General features: G+C 49.0%; 6 protein-coding genes across 6 annotated transcripts; 3 read left to right on the plus strand and 3 right to left on the minus strand.

The window, feature by feature from the left end:
* Positions 1 to 434: 434 nt before the first annotated feature.
* On the minus strand, positions 435 to 1536 carry T310_8148 (Uncharacterized protein; the record flags this gene model as incomplete). The annotated part of the gene is made up of 4 exons (XM_013469064.1): positions 435 to 570; positions 605 to 769; positions 1029 to 1428; positions 1482 to 1536. 4 exons carry the CDS (start codon positions 1534 to 1536, stop codon positions 435 to 437), a joined length of 756 nt encoding a protein of 251 aa, XP_013324518.1.
* Positions 1537 to 2475: 939 nt separating this feature from the next.
* Positions 2476 to 3828, plus strand: T310_8149 (uncharacterized protein; the record flags this gene model as incomplete). The annotated part of the gene is made up of 4 exons (XM_013469065.1): positions 2476 to 3165; positions 3232 to 3312; positions 3360 to 3735; positions 3788 to 3828. The coding sequence occupies 4 exons, from the start codon at positions 2476 to 2478 to the stop codon at positions 3826 to 3828; spliced, it is 1188 nt and encodes a 395-aa protein (XP_013324519.1).
* A 663-nt stretch (positions 3829 to 4491) lies between these two features.
* On the minus strand, positions 4492 to 5535 carry T310_8150 (uncharacterized protein; the record flags this gene model as incomplete). The annotated part of the gene is made up of 1 exon (XM_013469066.1): positions 4492 to 5535. The coding sequence occupies one exon, from the start codon at positions 5533 to 5535 to the stop codon at positions 4492 to 4494; it is 1044 nt and encodes a 347-aa protein (XP_013324520.1).
* Positions 5536 to 6143: 608 nt separating this feature from the next.
* On the minus strand, positions 6144 to 6971 carry T310_8151 (uncharacterized protein; the record flags this gene model as incomplete). Its single annotated transcript, XM_013469067.1, has 1 exon — positions 6144 to 6971. The coding sequence occupies one exon, from the start codon at positions 6969 to 6971 to the stop codon at positions 6144 to 6146; it is 828 nt and encodes a 275-aa protein (XP_013324521.1).
* Positions 6972 to 7472: 501 nt separating this feature from the next.
* On the plus strand, positions 7473 to 12367 carry T310_8152 (uncharacterized protein; the record flags this gene model as incomplete). Its single annotated transcript, XM_013469068.1, has 9 exons — positions 7473 to 9488; positions 9734 to 9792; positions 9870 to 9953; positions 10537 to 10564; positions 10662 to 10875; positions 10922 to 11187; positions 11272 to 11344; positions 11428 to 12028; positions 12091 to 12367. The coding sequence occupies 9 exons, from the start codon at positions 7473 to 7475 to the stop codon at positions 12365 to 12367; spliced, it is 3618 nt and encodes a 1205-aa protein (XP_013324522.1).
* Positions 12368 to 13961: 1594 nt separating this feature from the next.
* Positions 13962 to 15595, plus strand: T310_8153 (uncharacterized protein; the record flags this gene model as incomplete). Its single annotated transcript, XM_013469069.1, has 4 exons — positions 13962 to 14433; positions 14504 to 14704; positions 14761 to 14845; positions 14893 to 15595. The coding sequence occupies 4 exons, from the start codon at positions 13962 to 13964 to the stop codon at positions 15593 to 15595; spliced, it is 1461 nt and encodes a 486-aa protein (XP_013324523.1).
* Positions 15596 to 16538: the final 943 nt, after the last annotated feature.

The following is a 16538-nucleotide window of genomic DNA, read 5'->3' on the forward strand; positions in this document are numbered from 1 at the left end:
AGATGGAAATGTGGTCCGTGGGGCCGTGTCTTCAGTTTTTAAGCTTGTATCAAATCTAGCTGGGCATATAAATTCGGGATACATGATGACCGGATAGAGAATGTCATCCGGATCATCCGGCCGAGAGAAATCGGAGGATGCCTTCAACTAAGTTAAGCATTAGATAAACCAATCATACAGCAGACATGTACTAAGCATTGATATCGCTATCATTTACTAGTAGTCTCATTTGCAACAGACTTTTGTCGTCTATCAGTAACTACTAATGCAGTATGACAGCAATCTTAGAATTAAAGCAAAGAAGCTTGATTTAATAAGATATGCCCTCTCTTGTGCTGATTGCTTTCCTGGCCATGCTAACACAATATTCGCAGCATCGAGTCATCCAATCTGAAATACTGGAACGCAATAGAAGTTCACCTTCAGCAAGCAGCCTACTCAGTTGATCCTGTATCCCCCGTCGACAACGAGAGCAGCGCCTTGAACAAATGTTGCTTTGCTGCTGCATAAGAATAGAACGCAGTCAGCCACCTCATCCACGGTGCCCACTCTGTTTGCATCAGCGACGTGCTATTTAAACAATACTTATATTCATACAACACACCTGTTCATCGGGGCGATGCTGATTGCAGGTCGGAAATAGTCAATCGAGTCATTAACCATCCTGGTTCCGATAAGACCGGGACAAACGCAATTTACTGCAGGCAGAGTGAGCTCGGGGTCTTGAGTGCCTTTCGTCTGTCTAACCTCTGATGTTGTCCTTGGAATACTGCAAGTTGTTAGTCATACTTCTGCAATCTTCAGTCGGGAAACTTACATCTATTGCGTCTGACCGCGTCATGTTAATGACTGCTGCTTTTGCAGCGCAATACGCAGCTTGGGAACAGTTAGCTGGACCCGAAAGATGTTTGCTTGCGTATACATACGAGCCGTCGGTCTTGCAACAATGCCCAGTTGACTTGCGATATTGACAATCGAGCTGTTGCTGTCAGTGCTGCAGTAGAATCCAGCCAGTGTACCACGCATACCCTCTGTTACCAGGTCGTCCATCATGAGTAGGTAGAGGCTCCTGTTGGACCATGTGCTTCAACTCCTCTCTCGAGCAGAGCCAGCAACCACGATAATCGACCTGTGTGATCTGGTCGAACTCTTCTATGCTCATTTCATGTGACCGTCTGGCACCACCCAGTACGCCGGCAGCATTGACAGCATAGTCGACGCGTCCGAATTTTGCAATGGTCTCATCCAGCATCCGCGCGACATCATCGGCCTTTGACACATCAACCACACAGGAGAGAATTTCTACTTGCTTAAAGGCAGACTTTATTTGATCATATGTCTCCTGTAGGCCTGCCTGATTGAAATCAGCGATTGTTATTCGCAAGCATCCTTCCCTTGCAAACGCATATGCGATACCTCTGCCGATGCCTATCTCTTGCGGTAAGCCAAGACAACAAAAGATCGTTGGAATTCGGACTCACCAGAGGCAGCGCCAGTTACCAAGGCTACACCCGGATAGAGCGTCTTGTCGGCCATGAAATCTTAAGAAAAATTGGAGGGTTAGTAGAATATTCTTTTGCAAAAACACCACTATCGTAGTTTAATTGACGTGGAGGATGTAATAGTAGTGCTTGTTTCTTGCATTGATATTATTAATATTAAATTCCCCGCGGGCGATCAACGTCAACGGTAGACAAGAGTCTAGTTTGCTCCATTATTTTGGTTTGACCGCTTCCTATGAACGCCATCAGCGACTTAGTAATGCTGAATTTAGAGGAACCGCGACAAACATCAAAAAAAGACATATAGAGCCCTCTTTCGTATTTCCATCATGGAAGTAGAACGCGACAACTCCCAAAATAACGTATGTCGACGCATATCAAGTCGTGCAGTCAATCCAATGAGTGGCATTTCTGATTGCCGAAACAACACCCGTCGTTATCTTATCGCCCACAGCTAGGGATAGACATGCCTATCTAGGTAGGTAACAAGAGAAGCACTAGCAAAACTATGTGGAAAGCATTCTATCTGAGATAACGGTCGATAAGACTCATTTCGGCAATCGATCGGTATGTACGGAGTAGAGCACTCATTACATTGATGCAAAGAGTGGGTAGAACTTTATTCTTCATCTTGTCGATAGGCAGTGATTCGAGAAATCATATATTCATCTCTCTTGCAAATTTATTGAATCTTCATCTTTCTTTGGTTCTCATCATATAATTTGCGCCGTGCTTGCGTTCAGCACCTGTAAAGATGACATCCGAGAAAGTGTTCAGCGGCAAGCCGCCCTCTTCGGACAATGTCGACGGCTCGACTGATTCAGAACAAGCCATACAAGGCACAATAGAGGATCATGAAGTATTTAAAAAGACTGGAGATGGAGTCGACTTTCGCACAGTCGGCTGGTTCAAGGGATGCATCATATTCATCAAGGTGATGTTTGCAGTCGGTGTGCTGTCGCTGCCATCCACGATGTATGCGCTCGGGTCTGTTGGTGGCTCGCTGAGCATTATCGCCTGGGGCGCGTTCAACACCTATGCATCCATTATCCTGGGCGAATTCCGCACGAAGCATCCTGGCTGTCATTCTATCGCCGATATGGCCGAGGTCGTCGGAGGGACGATTCTCAAAGAAGTCACCGGCTTTCTCTTCATCGTCGCCTATGTCCTCTGCGCTGGAGCTGGCATCATTGGGGTTGCAACCGGCCTTAACGTGCTCTCGCACCATGCGGCCTGTACAGTCTGGTGGGCATTTCTCGCTACTATCGTCTGTGCGCTTACTGCGTCTGTTCGCAAGCTGGAACACGTCGGCTGGCTGACATATGCCGGGTTTGCCTCCATCTACGTTGCCGTCCTGATAGTCGTCGTCGGGGTCACACAACTTGATCGACCTGCTGCCGCCCCGCAAGAGGGACCGTATGACCTGGGCTATCATGCCATTGCCAACCCAGGCTTTGCAGCTGGTATGGTGGCCTCCAGTACGATATTCTACTCGTCTGCGGGAACCAGTGCCTTTCTGCCCGTGATCAGCGAAATGCGCAACCCGAAGGATTACAAAAAAGCTCTCTACCTGTGCATGAGCATTGTTACTGGCTCATACCTTTGTTTCAGCTTGGTAGTTTATCGTTGGTGTGGGAAATGGGTCGCAAGTCCTTCACTTGGTGTACGTCTTCCATAAAAAAGGGCAAAAAAAAAAGACCGGAGGATATCACGAGCTAATATATTGCAGAGTGCTGGACAAACAGTCAAGATGGTAGCATACGGCATTTCATTGCTAGGTCTCATCGTTAGCGCATGTATTTACCTTCATGTATGCTCCCCTGCCCTGTCGATTGATATGGCTAATTTTGTATCAAGGTATCTGCGAAATATATCTTCGTCCGCATCCTTCGGAACTCTCGACATCTCCAATCGAACACTCCCATACATTGGATTACTTGGATTGGCTGCACCCTGGGCCTTTCATCTATTTCCTTCATCTTTGCCGAGGCGATCCCTATCTTCAATTACCTCAACGCTCTCACCGGTTCCATCTGCTTCGCACCTCTTGGGATGATGCTTCCCGGTTGGTTTTGGCTCTACGACCATAGTCATTATCGTGAGGGAACACATCTACAAACGCTGTACTATTGGTTGCATTGGGGGATGATCTTACTCGGCGCTTTCTTCCTGGTCGGGGCGACTTACGGGGTGGTGCTCGAGATCAATGACGCTTATGCAAATGGAATTATCGGTATGGTGTGTCATGGAAAATGTGAAGACCATTTAACTAACCGAGTGCGTAGGCTCTGCTTTTTCCTGCGCCGACAACTCTAATTCTTCTTGAAGACGATATTGATCCTGATTTACTATGTTTTTGTATATATCGGGAGGATTCAGCGTTTTATTCGAAAGATGCTGTTTTGATAGACTTGTATAAAACTTCTGCCACAAAGTATATATAATGGAAGAGGGAACAGATATTAGTCCTTTTGTGAACTTCTTGCACATACCATTACCTCTACCTGAACTTTTCCCGGTGAAGTATCTTTGATATGCACATGAGTACTATTAGCCTTCCTGCTGCATGATAGAAGTTCAATATTGGATCGAGAAAACATCCGGGCCAAACCGGATGAATCGAACAGTTTCGGCCTGTTGTACCCCATGAGGATCTGAAGTTGCTGTAATATGGACATGATCACCTGTTTATCAGGCTGGGCTGCAGGCCCTGAGAAAAATGACTCTTTGCTTTATACGAGTGGTCTCCTTTGTCGTGCTAATACTGGGAAACAGGACTCCACAGTGCGACTTGATGCAAATCTGGCGAGCTTGCCAGAAAATTAGACAGTCGCAAGAATCGTCAGATATAGTAAGCTGCCATCGTCCGAGGAGACAATTGGAGCCTAGATGGCATTCTATGCAGTGCACGAGAAGCCGCAGATTTCACCTTCAACGTCCTTGAGCTCACTGTTGGAAGAGCGCTCTTGTTGCCCGCAAGGACCGTGTTTCAGCCAGAACATGGAGGGCCCTTGGTATGATTTTCCATCCAGTACCGTTCATACTGACTGATATCGTCATCTATACCCCCAATGGTTCTGTAAGTGACAAAATAACGCCGATTGATTTCCACACAGATCGCACGTGCCGCCTTTTGCTCGATACGGGAAATCTTTCGTAGACGCGCTTCCCACTCCCTCTGCACCCTCCGGCTCTCATTCTCCGACTTCAAACAGTGATATTCAAAGTATGAGTAATCACTGTCAGACGGATGGCGCTCCCAGAGCCGGAGGAACCACTCAGGTCCATGCCTTAGGATATACCAACTGAGCCAGGATTCGCCATTGAACACGTTATTTTTAAAAATGTGTGTATCACACCACTCTGAACCCATTATTCTGAAGTGAGGCGAGGTGGTTATTGAGCTCCACAGCAGGTAAAAGCTCCTCAGCTCATAATCCGACAACGACTTGACAAACTCGATGCGAGCAGACAGCACCTGGCGCTCGCGCGCCTTCGTTGCAGCCACCTGTCGTCGGGTCCGCACGCAGGAAAGTCGCAAAATCCACGACTTCGCTTGATGATCGGGTCCGTCTCTGGTGGCCACTTCGTCAATCTCGGCAGCGATGTCTGCGAAGTGATATAACAAACACCACCCGTCTTCGATACGTTGACGAAACGGCGCAGACCCCGGATCATCAACGAGCATTGGATAGTTCATGTAAGGCGTCCAGTCGAGACCAAACCGCAACTCCGTTACCTGCCGAACCACTTGCTGGCGATGGTACAATTTGGCGAGCCCTTTGAAACTGGTCTGGTCCGATCTCTGCGCATCACGGAGGAACAAGAGGCGATTGAGGGAGCTTCGCTGGATCGCGGCAGCACAGATGGCCGCCTCGTCCGACTCGAGCAGAGACTTTGTCATGCGGTCCACGAGGCGGAGATTCAGCAGCGTTGCTATGTCACAGTACGAGGCCGCGTTCAAGAGAATGACTCGGGAATGCTGGGGCGAAAACATGGTCGGAGAATGGCCAGAAAATTGGCGGCATGCCATCATGAGACATCGGAGAGGGGGTTGTTTTGGGCTGTGGGTTCTACCATTTCCAAATGGCGCACCACATCAGTTGCCATGCCATGACAGAAGCGCTGGAAGAGCTGACTGCGGAGGCGATGGAGCTGAGCTGTAGACATGCACTCTGTATTATTTTAACAACCGGGGTTATTCCGGATAGCGCCAATCAGGATAATCTTAATTTTAGGCCAACAGAGTCCTCCGCCCCATCTCTCCTGGCGCGGGGGCAAAAAGCGTTAGTGGGCTGGGATTCTCCAAGTTGGAACAATCGAGACGTTCTTCCGGGCCAGGAGGCTGTATGTCATGTTTTTCCTTATCTTCTGATTGGTTCTCAGTCTGATGGCTCGTTAAGCTTCGCACAGATCTATTCTATTGTAGAGTTATCCAACAGTTTCATGAAATTGATATCTACGGTTGGCGGAAGTCACATGTCAAACGGGCATGTTTTTTCTTATTTTTTTTAGCTGTTCTTTCATGCCCTGGGTTTACATGGGGGGAAACAAATCCGTAGAGGGGGAAAAAAAATAATGACATCAAAAAAAAATGATACGTAGGGTTCAATGCATCTCTGGATTGCACGAATGAATGCTTCACGAGTACAACCGTCGAAGCTGGGCAATGTCGCCGTCCGATGGAACCCTGTTTCCCCTCCACGTATCGCCATTCATTTTAGTCATGACGTTCTGCCTGGGTCCAACTCCCATAAGCTTTTTCCCTCCAAAGTTGCTCCCGTACAGCATGATCGAGGACCAGTCAATAGCATCTCCATCTGAAAGGGCGGGGTAGTCCTCAGCGAAGGGCAAGACATCATATGCAGTGAAACCGGCGCGACTTGCTGCAAACTGGTTGGTACACAAAACGTCCATATAGTCCTTGTACGTTTCTGAGTTGGCAAACTTGTCGTAATCGGCGAGATTTATGCAGTTGACGCGGATAAAATTCCTCGCTGTCGGCTTCTGATGTTCATGGTAGAGTCCGAGCGCATGGCCGATTTCATGTGCCAGGTTGACAGCCATGTCGTTTGTGCCCACTTTGGCCGACAGGTCAATAGTCATTGTTTGGCTGGAATCTTTGAAACCGACCGTGGTCGCCAACTTCTTGTTGGTGTTCGAAGAGACAATCAGGGTTGTTCTTTTGTTCGCGGTGGCACAATCCACCTCGCGGCGTTGAACAGGAAATCCCGGCTTGGACTCCCAGATTGCCCATCCAGCGTCGAAGAGCGGTTTGATCGATGGATCCTGAAAGCAATAGACGAGCGTGTTGCCAGGCCATGGTTTTAGGGCAGGCCCCTCCCTTGTGACGGAATAGCCTCGAGCCCCTAATCCACGTTCTTCAAGGGGAGCGGCATGAGTGACAGAAAGGAAGCAAAGAAGGACATAGAGAGAGATTAAGATCGTGAACGCATGGAGGAGCGTCATCTTGGGCTGCTTCTCACAGTAGGTCGAAAGAATCTACAATATCATCTCTCTACCTAATCATTAGGTCGCGTGGATATATACCAGAAACCGAGAACAGCGACTCAATGGGGGCAGTCTTGAACCCAACAACACCCCCAATCTTCCAACAGCAGGATCAGAATGTGCTCCACTTCGGTCCTCAGGCGACGCGAATGTTGGATGTTGGTTGTTTTCTAGAACATCACAGTGGATAATTAAGTCTAATACAGCTCGCCAGCCGACCCACCACAACCGAGTCCAGGCCGATCTGTTGGGGGCGGCTTCAAGGAATAGCTGAAGACGAGGCAAGCAAGGATAATGGTATTGATTGAGATCGTCGTTTCTGTTGTCCAACTAGTCTCCTGATACCTCTTCTGCCAGAGATAAAATGGCAAGATAATATGTCAAGAGCAAGATCAATCTCTCTACGATTTGTGTTCACGCGGGTTTCCAGACATCTTCGGCCAAGCGCGAAGAACAGCCATGGCCTGGCAAAAGAACATCCTTCCTCTTTTGATGCTGTTGCATCTGTCGACTTTTGCTTTCGGATTTGACTTGCGCCACGCCCCTCGTTATGCGAACTCGTCGTCTGCAATTTCGTTTTCACGAAGCAGTCGCTCCAGCACGTCGCCTGTGTATCATAGCAGCCGGTCTGCTGCAACGACGTTGTCAAGCGTGCCTGTTCCTTCCTCGGCTCATTCCTCCTCGACCGGCCCTAGCCGCTCGATCAAGAGCTCAGCAGCTGCAGGACAGTCAAAATATACGCCTTCGTCCTCTTCCAAAACAGTCCACGATGTCTCGAAAAGCACTCCTCAGAGTCATACATCAGGAGCCAGTCGAGAAACTATCCCAGGAACTATTCGAGAAACTACTTCAAAAGCCACTACAGGAACGACCTCAGAAATTACTCCAGGAACAACTGCAGAAACCACGTCATCTTCCGCGGCAATCATCGCAGCTTCTTTGACCAGCACAATTACCTCACCACCCTCCGGGTTCTCGACTGTTTATGTGACGAATAGTCAATGGACGGCCAATACACTGGTGACCACTACCGACGCGCATGGACAGCACACTATCGTCCCGGTCCTCTGGCATCACGGAGGCGGGATCGAACTCTGGGGATTGCCAAAGCTTCCTAAGGTTGCTTTTAAATTACCAGGACTTCCTGAGTTCTGCCTGTTTTCCTGTGGCTCCGGTTCAGAACCGGGAGTTCCTGTAGTTGAGGGAGGTGGTAATCCCGACGACAGCGAGCCCAAGAACAGCGAACCCCATAACAGCGAGCCAACTACCGAGGAGTCATCGACCAAAACGACCTCTCACACCTCCAGCACAACATCCACTTCATGTTCTCAACATGCGGTGACAGATACTTATGTATCTTGCACCACCGCTACGAGTGGAGTTTCGACAATATGCAAAACCTCCTACTCGACCATCACGGGGTGTTCCGTAACAGGCACTGCGACAACCACGTTTGCATCTTGTTCTTCCGGGGGCACGGCCAGTGGCTGTCCAACTCTAGAGACAGATCCGCTCACGGAAATCGATATGCTTTGGGCCGATGATGACGAGGACATCACTACGCCTGCATCGACAACCTCTAGAAGTTCAGAAACCACTACTCGACAGCAGTCGAGCAGTTCAACCTTGTCGCATTCCCAGCACAGCGGTTCAAGCTCCCCTGCTGCTTCGCCGCGACTCACAACTGCGAGCAAGACCACGACTACGCATGTAACATCAAAGGCTTCTACCTCGACACACGCAGCATCTTCAACACACATGCAATCATCGACACACTCACAATCTTCAACACACACGGAATCTTCAAAACACACAGAAGTCTCGACACACACGGAATCTCCGACACTAACAGATCATCCAACGCACACAATAACAACAACCCATCACTCATATACATACACAAATTTAGTGGATGGTAATATCTACGCTTGTGAGAGCTCCTCTGTTGGAAATGGTGATGGTTTCCCATATACCGTGTGTGAGGGATCCAGCACCAAAGTCGGAACAGACACTGCATTTCCAAAACCAACTCCCTCCTACCAAGATGGTACTTGCCGTTTGCACATTATCGAGGCTTCGGAAAGTGCATACGAGACTTTCTTTGCCGGGCTTTATGTCTATGACGGGGGCAACAAACAGCTCAAAAACCAGACCTGGCAGAAGAGGAACTGGGGAGACACACTCACCATTCGCTCCACAGACAGCAAACTGCCCTATGATGTTTCCGCCACGTTTGTAAAGGGAGAATATGTCACTATTGGAAAAGAAAAAAGGGTGGCACCACCGCCCATTAAGCCAGGAATTATGGCCTTTGAAAAGTGGCCGATCGATATCGCGTACGGCCCGACCAAATGGAGTTCCTCTGATCAAGATGAGAGTAAACTTCCTAACTGTCAGGTTGGTGGCTGGGACAATGGTAACTTTGTAGATTGGCTTGAAGCGGTGGAGACCTTTGGTATGGTGCAACAAGTACCGGTAAGTGTCCCAGTTGCCATGAAATGTGAATTCGAGCGTACTGATGATTATGCCTTCTTAGAATCGACAGATGGACTGCCATTTTCGCTGTTAAAACCATCTGTCAATGTGCATTCTGTCACTATACAGTATTGTTGGAAAGATGGAAATATATAGAGAGGATTTGTACATGAAAATATATCTCAATTACTACTCTTACATTTCTAAACTTCTATTCCCAATCGTGCTAAATGATTCTCCCATAGAAATACGAGACAGACGAGACGCTCGGTGTTCCTCGTTCTCAACATTATTCTAAGCTTGTGTATGTAGATGTGTAGAGAAGTGCGACCTCGTCCTAAATTTTTGAAACTGTCAGAACGCACAAGGTCCTTGCTCAAGCATGGGGCTCACCTCGACAGCTGACAGCATGGGGCCAGCAAAGAAGGTCAGCATAGTCTATTCCTACGAGGTCAAGGGCCCCAGGTATGCCAAACTTCCATTGCATGCCATTATATATATACGACAAGACTTGGGTGTTGAGAGCATGGATATTCGCAGCCATAGCGGAGGACAGCAAGAAGGTCCGGAGCATCAGATGCCAGAACACCTAGAAGAATGAAATCAAGTTGATCGCCAAATACTCACACTAATGCATGCCTGAATCACCGATGCGCTTGGTAAAGATTTCGTTCTCACTCACCTCGGGGCAATGCCTCCGTAGCATTACCGAGTGGGATGACTCGCGCTTTCCAATATGGTTTTCGGTCTTAGTTTCTCGGTTTCTACTCCGGATTTTTCTCTGCGTACTCTGCGTTGGCTAAATAATGAACCGACGCGATTTTAGCGCGAGATGGGTCTGGTCGGACTTGCCATTTCTTTTTTTTTTTTACTTTTTATATTTATTTCCATCCAGGAATTCGGGCTCTGCGATAGAAATGGCGTCCAGACAGAACTCTGTTCCATATGTCTTTAAGAATTACGAATAGAAGGCACTTGATAGCAGTGATTGAGAGTAATAGACAGGTAGTCGCGATGCGGGGAACGGCATCATACTAAGAATCCTTAGATTGATTAGATCAGAAATGCAATTGTGGGTACGTTACTCGTCATCTGCACTATGATGGCGAAAATGCATACTAAAAAGAAATTCATGACAAGTATTCTGTATATAATGGTAGTACATCTAGGTAGTATGTAGTTGTATCGTACGACTGTTCGTACATCTCTAGCAGAGGTTATGTAGCGAAGAGACAGTCAACTATGGCAAGAAGCATCCTTTCCACAAATCAGGAGAATCACGGAATGATTGCAACTCTCCATCGATGGTACCGTGGAACATTATATCAAGCCGTCATTCTTGGTCTCGTGAGCTTTACTCAGCCAGGCATTTGGGATGCATTAAACAGTAAGTCCACCAGAGAGAGCACATAACCCAAATTACGAAATCACAGAAACGTCTGAGAATCGATGGTCAGGTCTTGGTGCCGGCGGTCTTGCAACGCCATACTTTGTCAACGCCTCCAATGCCATTACTTATGTGATTATGATCGTCACATGCCCGCTCTTTGCGATCGCCGGTAACCGCTTCTCCAATCTGAAATGGGTTCTCGTTTCTGGAACGATAGGCTATGTTCCATATTTTGCAGCGTTGTACTGCAATAGTGTCTATGGCACGGAGTGGTTTTTGCTATTCGGGGCCGTCACTTGTGGATTTTCAGTAGGTGTCCCCAGCATGCCATCTTTTGATTCATTATCATTCTTATTGCTATGAAGATATGCTAATATATACTTATCTTTTCAGGCAGCTGCCCTGTGGGTTTCCGAAGCTGCAATAGCTGTTGGCTACCCAGAGCCCGATAGGAGTGGAACGTACAGTAAGTTCAATGAGAAACCTGAGGGAAAAAATAGTTTTGATTGACGTTTCAAGTCGCCATCTGGCAGGCTCTAAATAAAATAGGATCAATTATTGGCAATTCGGTCCAGTTCGCATTGAATGTCGGTGACTCCAAGCAGGGAAGTATTAGTCCAAATACATATCTCGTAATGATCGGACTTTCATGCGCAGGACTTCCTCTGGCGTTGACCATCTCTCCACCCCAGGGACTCATTCGAAAAGATGGGAAACAGCCTACGTTCAGTTCAGAAAAGGAGGTTTCGCTACTGGGAGGTCTCCGCAATATCTGGAAGGCGTTGAAAAAGAGACACATTCTCCTCTTGCTGCCGATCTTCACTACCGTTCGCTGGAGCGGGACATACCAAGGGATGTACTTGACCACGTATTTTTCCGTGAGAGGCAGAGCTCTAGCTGGATTTGTCTCAACACTCTGTGGAACAACAGCGACTGTCCTGTGGGGTTGGTTGTTAGACTCAAAGAGGATCTTCCGGACAAGATGGGCGCTTGCAAATGCAGGGTGGTGGACCATGTTGGCTGTTTACACAGCACAGTGGATTTATAACTTCATTCTCCAAGTCGAGATGCAGAACACTCATCCAAATCCTGTGTTAGACATCACGAGTCCCGGCTATGCCAGGGCAATGGCCGTATACTGTCTTTACAGGTAAGTCGCAGTCTGCAAACACATCTCATCCATGGCACTTATCAGTATCTAATGAGTCACAGTATCGGAAGCAACGCCTCCGTCGTCTGGACATACTGGATTTTGGGTACCTACGACAGTCATGTAGATACATTGGCTTATACCACGGCTCTGCTTCGCTCTGCTGAGAGCCTTGGCTTTGCGATCGCATATGGAATTGGGTCGAGCAGCCGTACATCTCTGATGACCAACTTGGTGGTTTCATTTGTCGTCTTCTGGATAAGTGTACCCTGCACGACCTATGTGGCATGGAAGGTCCAGGAAGGAAATCCGGCAGATGACAAGAGTACATCATACTAGGGGGAAAACTGGCAGCACAGTTTGGGTTACAGGTAGCCAATTTAGATTATGCCTCTCCAAAATAGAATTTTATGTATTCTACAAGACGGCAAGCGGGGCGCGGGAAACGGCCGTCGCCCACACCGCCTGCCATCTCGGGAAATTTGATTTCCCGAAGAGGCTAAGCGGACGGCATTACGGCCTGTTCGGGGATGGCTCCGGGCCTCGCCGCTTTTGACCGCCCTGGCAGAATCCACCCATGTATATAAACCCGCGGTGCGTCCCTCGAGGACGAGCATCCTCGATCTTCTCTTCTTGTCACTGCGCTGAGCCTGGCCGGTCGCTGCCGTGCAATCCGACGATTGCCCCCGACCCCGGTGAGGCGCGAACTTTCGAACGCGGGCTACGGAGTCGCCGTCGGGGAAGCGGAATGGATCTCCAACGAGGCGATTCCCCGGCTGGTTTTGTTGGACGCTGTTATCTCCCCTCCCTTGCTCTTGGCAGCTGAGTACATCACTGTTATGTCGATTTTTCCGTGGGATTCTCTGCTTAGGTCCTCATTCTCTCCTGGGACTCGGCTGCCCATTCAAGTTTGAAATTGTCGGTCGTGATTAAAAGCTGTTGGGTATACTTTTTCTCTTCGAATATTGCCTTCTTCAGTTTATTGTTCGCTTCAGTCTGAATGCCTTAGGTGCTGGATGCTGTCCTGAACGTGGCTGAGACAAGCTGGGGGTGTGTTGGCGGCAAGTCCCCACCAACCATGCTAACCCTGCAAGCTGACCTTGCGGTCCTACGCTCACAGCGTTCGTCCCATCCCCAAGCGTCTGTGAATGTTACGTTCGGTTTATCTGGCAGCCAATGGAGAAAATGCCGCACTCGCCGTCGTCTCAGCCTCTTCGCTCAAGCGGCTGGTCTCGAACTTGTGACGATACTCGGCAACGGATTCCTCGCTGGTCATTCGCCCTGTTTTTGACAGACGCGGCATAACCATCATGACAAGGTGCAGCGTATTGAGTCGTCGGCCCTCCAGTCTTACCTGAACTGCCGCATCAGATTTTATCTTTAGGATAGAGATCGGCGCTTGCTGGGATGGATTGATCCGCGAGGCTCGTATCAGACCGCTCGCCTATCTTGTCAGCCCTCTGTGGACATGTCAGCAGGTACGGACAAGGAGAAGATATGGCGTGAGATGGCACGGCGATAGGATCAGAGCCACCAAATGCGTTGGATAACCGAGCGGTGTTGCCGAATGCTGCTGCTTATGATGGAATTGGTCAGCGAATAACGGCATGACCGACACCAAGAATTTCTTCTTATGGCAAGCCGTCCATCCGGCGGATCTTAGTCACGGAGACGGACACGGAATGGAGACCTGACTTTCCCACTCCTACCTGCTAGGCGGAATGGTTTTAGGGAGTGGTGCAAAGGAGTCGTCTCTGCCCGACGCCATAACGGAAGAAAACGGGCAAATGGAGAGGTTCCCCTCCTCAGCCAGCGGGCCGGCTTCTTTGAAATCTCTTTATAAAAAGGAGACCAACGCCCTTGGAATTTTGATGCTGTCTTCCCCTTTTCAACTCATGTTCACGCATTGTCTCCATACCTTTCGTCCCACAAGATGCTCAGCACCAGATTTCATGTTGATACCTTCAGAACGTGGAACCCTCCTTGTAGCAAACCTCTTCCCTCGCAAAATTCCCCAGATCGTCCCAGATACCCAACCCCAAGCTCCATTGGCGATCTGCCCATCACTGCCCATTTAGCCCATCAACCTTCCCCACCCCCTTTTTTAGAGTCCCAAAAGCATCATCAACATCGGCATCCGCTTCCTGCACGTCCGCCAGTTGAGGTGTGTGTACATGTTGGTTCCCATTCAAATGCTCCACAAAACACTCGAAGCCGTCCAACAGACAGGGGTATTCCAAAATGCAATACACCGCAGCCGGGGATGGCCGGTGGATCCCTGGGCGGATCATGTTCCACCAGTTCCAGCAGGGACGATGTGAATTCGAAGTTACGAAGGCATTGCTCCAATCCCGGGAAACGATGTCAAACAGAGTACCGCCCTCACGAAAGTGATAGTTCCTCAGGTATGTTCATGATCTAGTTGGCAGTTTAATTTCCCTTGATTGACCAGAGCGCTAAATCAAAATGCTTCAGGCCGTAGAGGCAGGCGACAGCTCCATAGGCAGGAAGATCTCGCTCCCATCTCGCCACTGGCCTCTGAATCCAGTCCTTCTGTGTCATTGCTGCAAAGCAACAACTTTGGCACAGAACTACGTCACTCCCCTCCGGTTACGTTTCTTGGTGCTACTCCTGGTCCTGACCCGGTTAACACTGTGGGTCTAGACGATATTGAAGGTATTTTACCAGGGAGAATGATCTGTATATTTCGCGGGGCTCACTGATTACCTTAGGGTCGCAGTCGGGTCTTGAACAGATAACTGGCGTGGTTGAAATGTTCTCCGACGCTACTGCTATTCTTTATGACACATCAAGAGTGTCAGAAGAACACGATATAACCCGGTTGATCCAGCCATACTTTGCAGTGAAGACGCCGTGGAATCTGTCCATATTCAGCAGATCGTTTCAGATGACCGTCAAGTCACCAGCGAGGGCAAACAGACCGCCCGCCATTCTAGGCCAAGAAACCGAATTGGTTACAACACCGAAAGCGATAATCATGACTCTGATAAAGACCATGAAGAGGGCAGTGATAAGGAAGGATCGGAACCAGACGAGCGATCGAGCTATATAAGGGGATCGGAACAACGGCCCTCCAAGCGACGTCGAACCGATATTGCACCTCATGAGGATGAAAGATCTGTCCTAACCCTACGTTCCCATTTTCTGGCATCATCAGTCGAGGAGAGGTTAGAATTCCTTTCTTGGCTTTTTGAGAGTACCTTACCGCGTTGTATCTCTGAGTCTCCGAGTGCTGTCGATGTCTCATCGACAACCGGCAAGGTTGGAAGGGCAGAGGCGCAGTTAGCGCGTCGTCAGGCACGACCACATAAGACCTCACGGAATCTCAATGCCAAAAAGTTGCCTCAGGTCAACTCTCGAAAAGGCAAACCATGGTCACCTGAGGAAGTGAGCCTTCTGGTGAGATTGAGAAAGGATCAGAACCTACCGTGGTCCGAGGTTACGAAACAATTTACAGACCGATTTCCAGGCAGGACCCAAGGATCAATCCAAGTGTATTGGAGTACGAAACTGAAGAGCAATCACGAAGAGTCCTCGCCTCGTTAAAGGATGTCTCTATTCCCCTCCCCCCAACCAACATTATGTCAGACGTCGCACAGGAGGAGGATGAGGCTCTGAATCGGGCTATTATATAGGTCCGAACGGATAAGAGACTGATGATCTGCTTCCTCTGTGTTGGGGAGCCCAGCCCTTGCCAAGAAGGAACGCGTCCAGGCTTTCCCCGCCGCCGGATCTCTGAGCAGGCTTTTTCGATGATTCCACGTGGATCCTCCTTGGAAAGAGGGCAAGATGATCGGTTGTAATGTCTGCGAGGTGACTCTGGTGCGGAAGATGCATCTGCTGAACCATGCCGAATCCGTCCACGGAGCCGTTTCTCGAGTGCCCATGCAGCTACCCCCTGGAGATCAGGTCCTGTATGACGCCGTAGGCTCCAAGGAAAGAGTACGTGTACCTCTTCTACTGGCGTGATGATTTCCTTTATTGACTGTCTTAAGAAATAGACTCGTAGAGCTCCTATGTGCCCGCATTGGGGCCGGTGCCGGATTATTGCGTTTGAGGTCCTTCCTCCATCACATGTTTGCTTCGTACCAGATTGTCTCTTGTTACTTTTCTTCGACAAAGGGGCATTTTTGCGTCTTCTTTCTGTGTAGAGTCATATGCGATCTTCCAATTTCAGCGGCTATACCTTCGCCCTCAGTCATTGGTGCCCGGAAGCAAAGTAGCAGTCAGGCGCCACCAGACCGACCGTGCTGGTAGGAGGAAGAGTCGATCCGATTCTCCTCGTGACCATGATAGTGATGACTTCATCAACAACGATTATGTGGAGCAGGACGATGGGTTTACGTCACACCCTCTCTCCCAGTCGTTCCTTCAGCGCCAGGTATCTACCCTGGAGAATATCCTGTACTATCACCTTCCCTCTCTTCCCGCCTCTCTCCCCGCGCGGCCACGTCTACCAAAGTTGTCTCATCATACTCTCCTGTTCGAC

Source organism: Rasamsonia emersonii, assembly GCF_000968595.1.
Source record: "Rasamsonia emersonii CBS 393.64 chromosome Unknown ctg1118621760665, whole genome shotgun sequence".
NCBI classification, from domain to species: Eukaryota; Fungi; Ascomycota; class Eurotiomycetes; order Eurotiales; family Trichocomaceae; genus Rasamsonia; species Rasamsonia emersonii.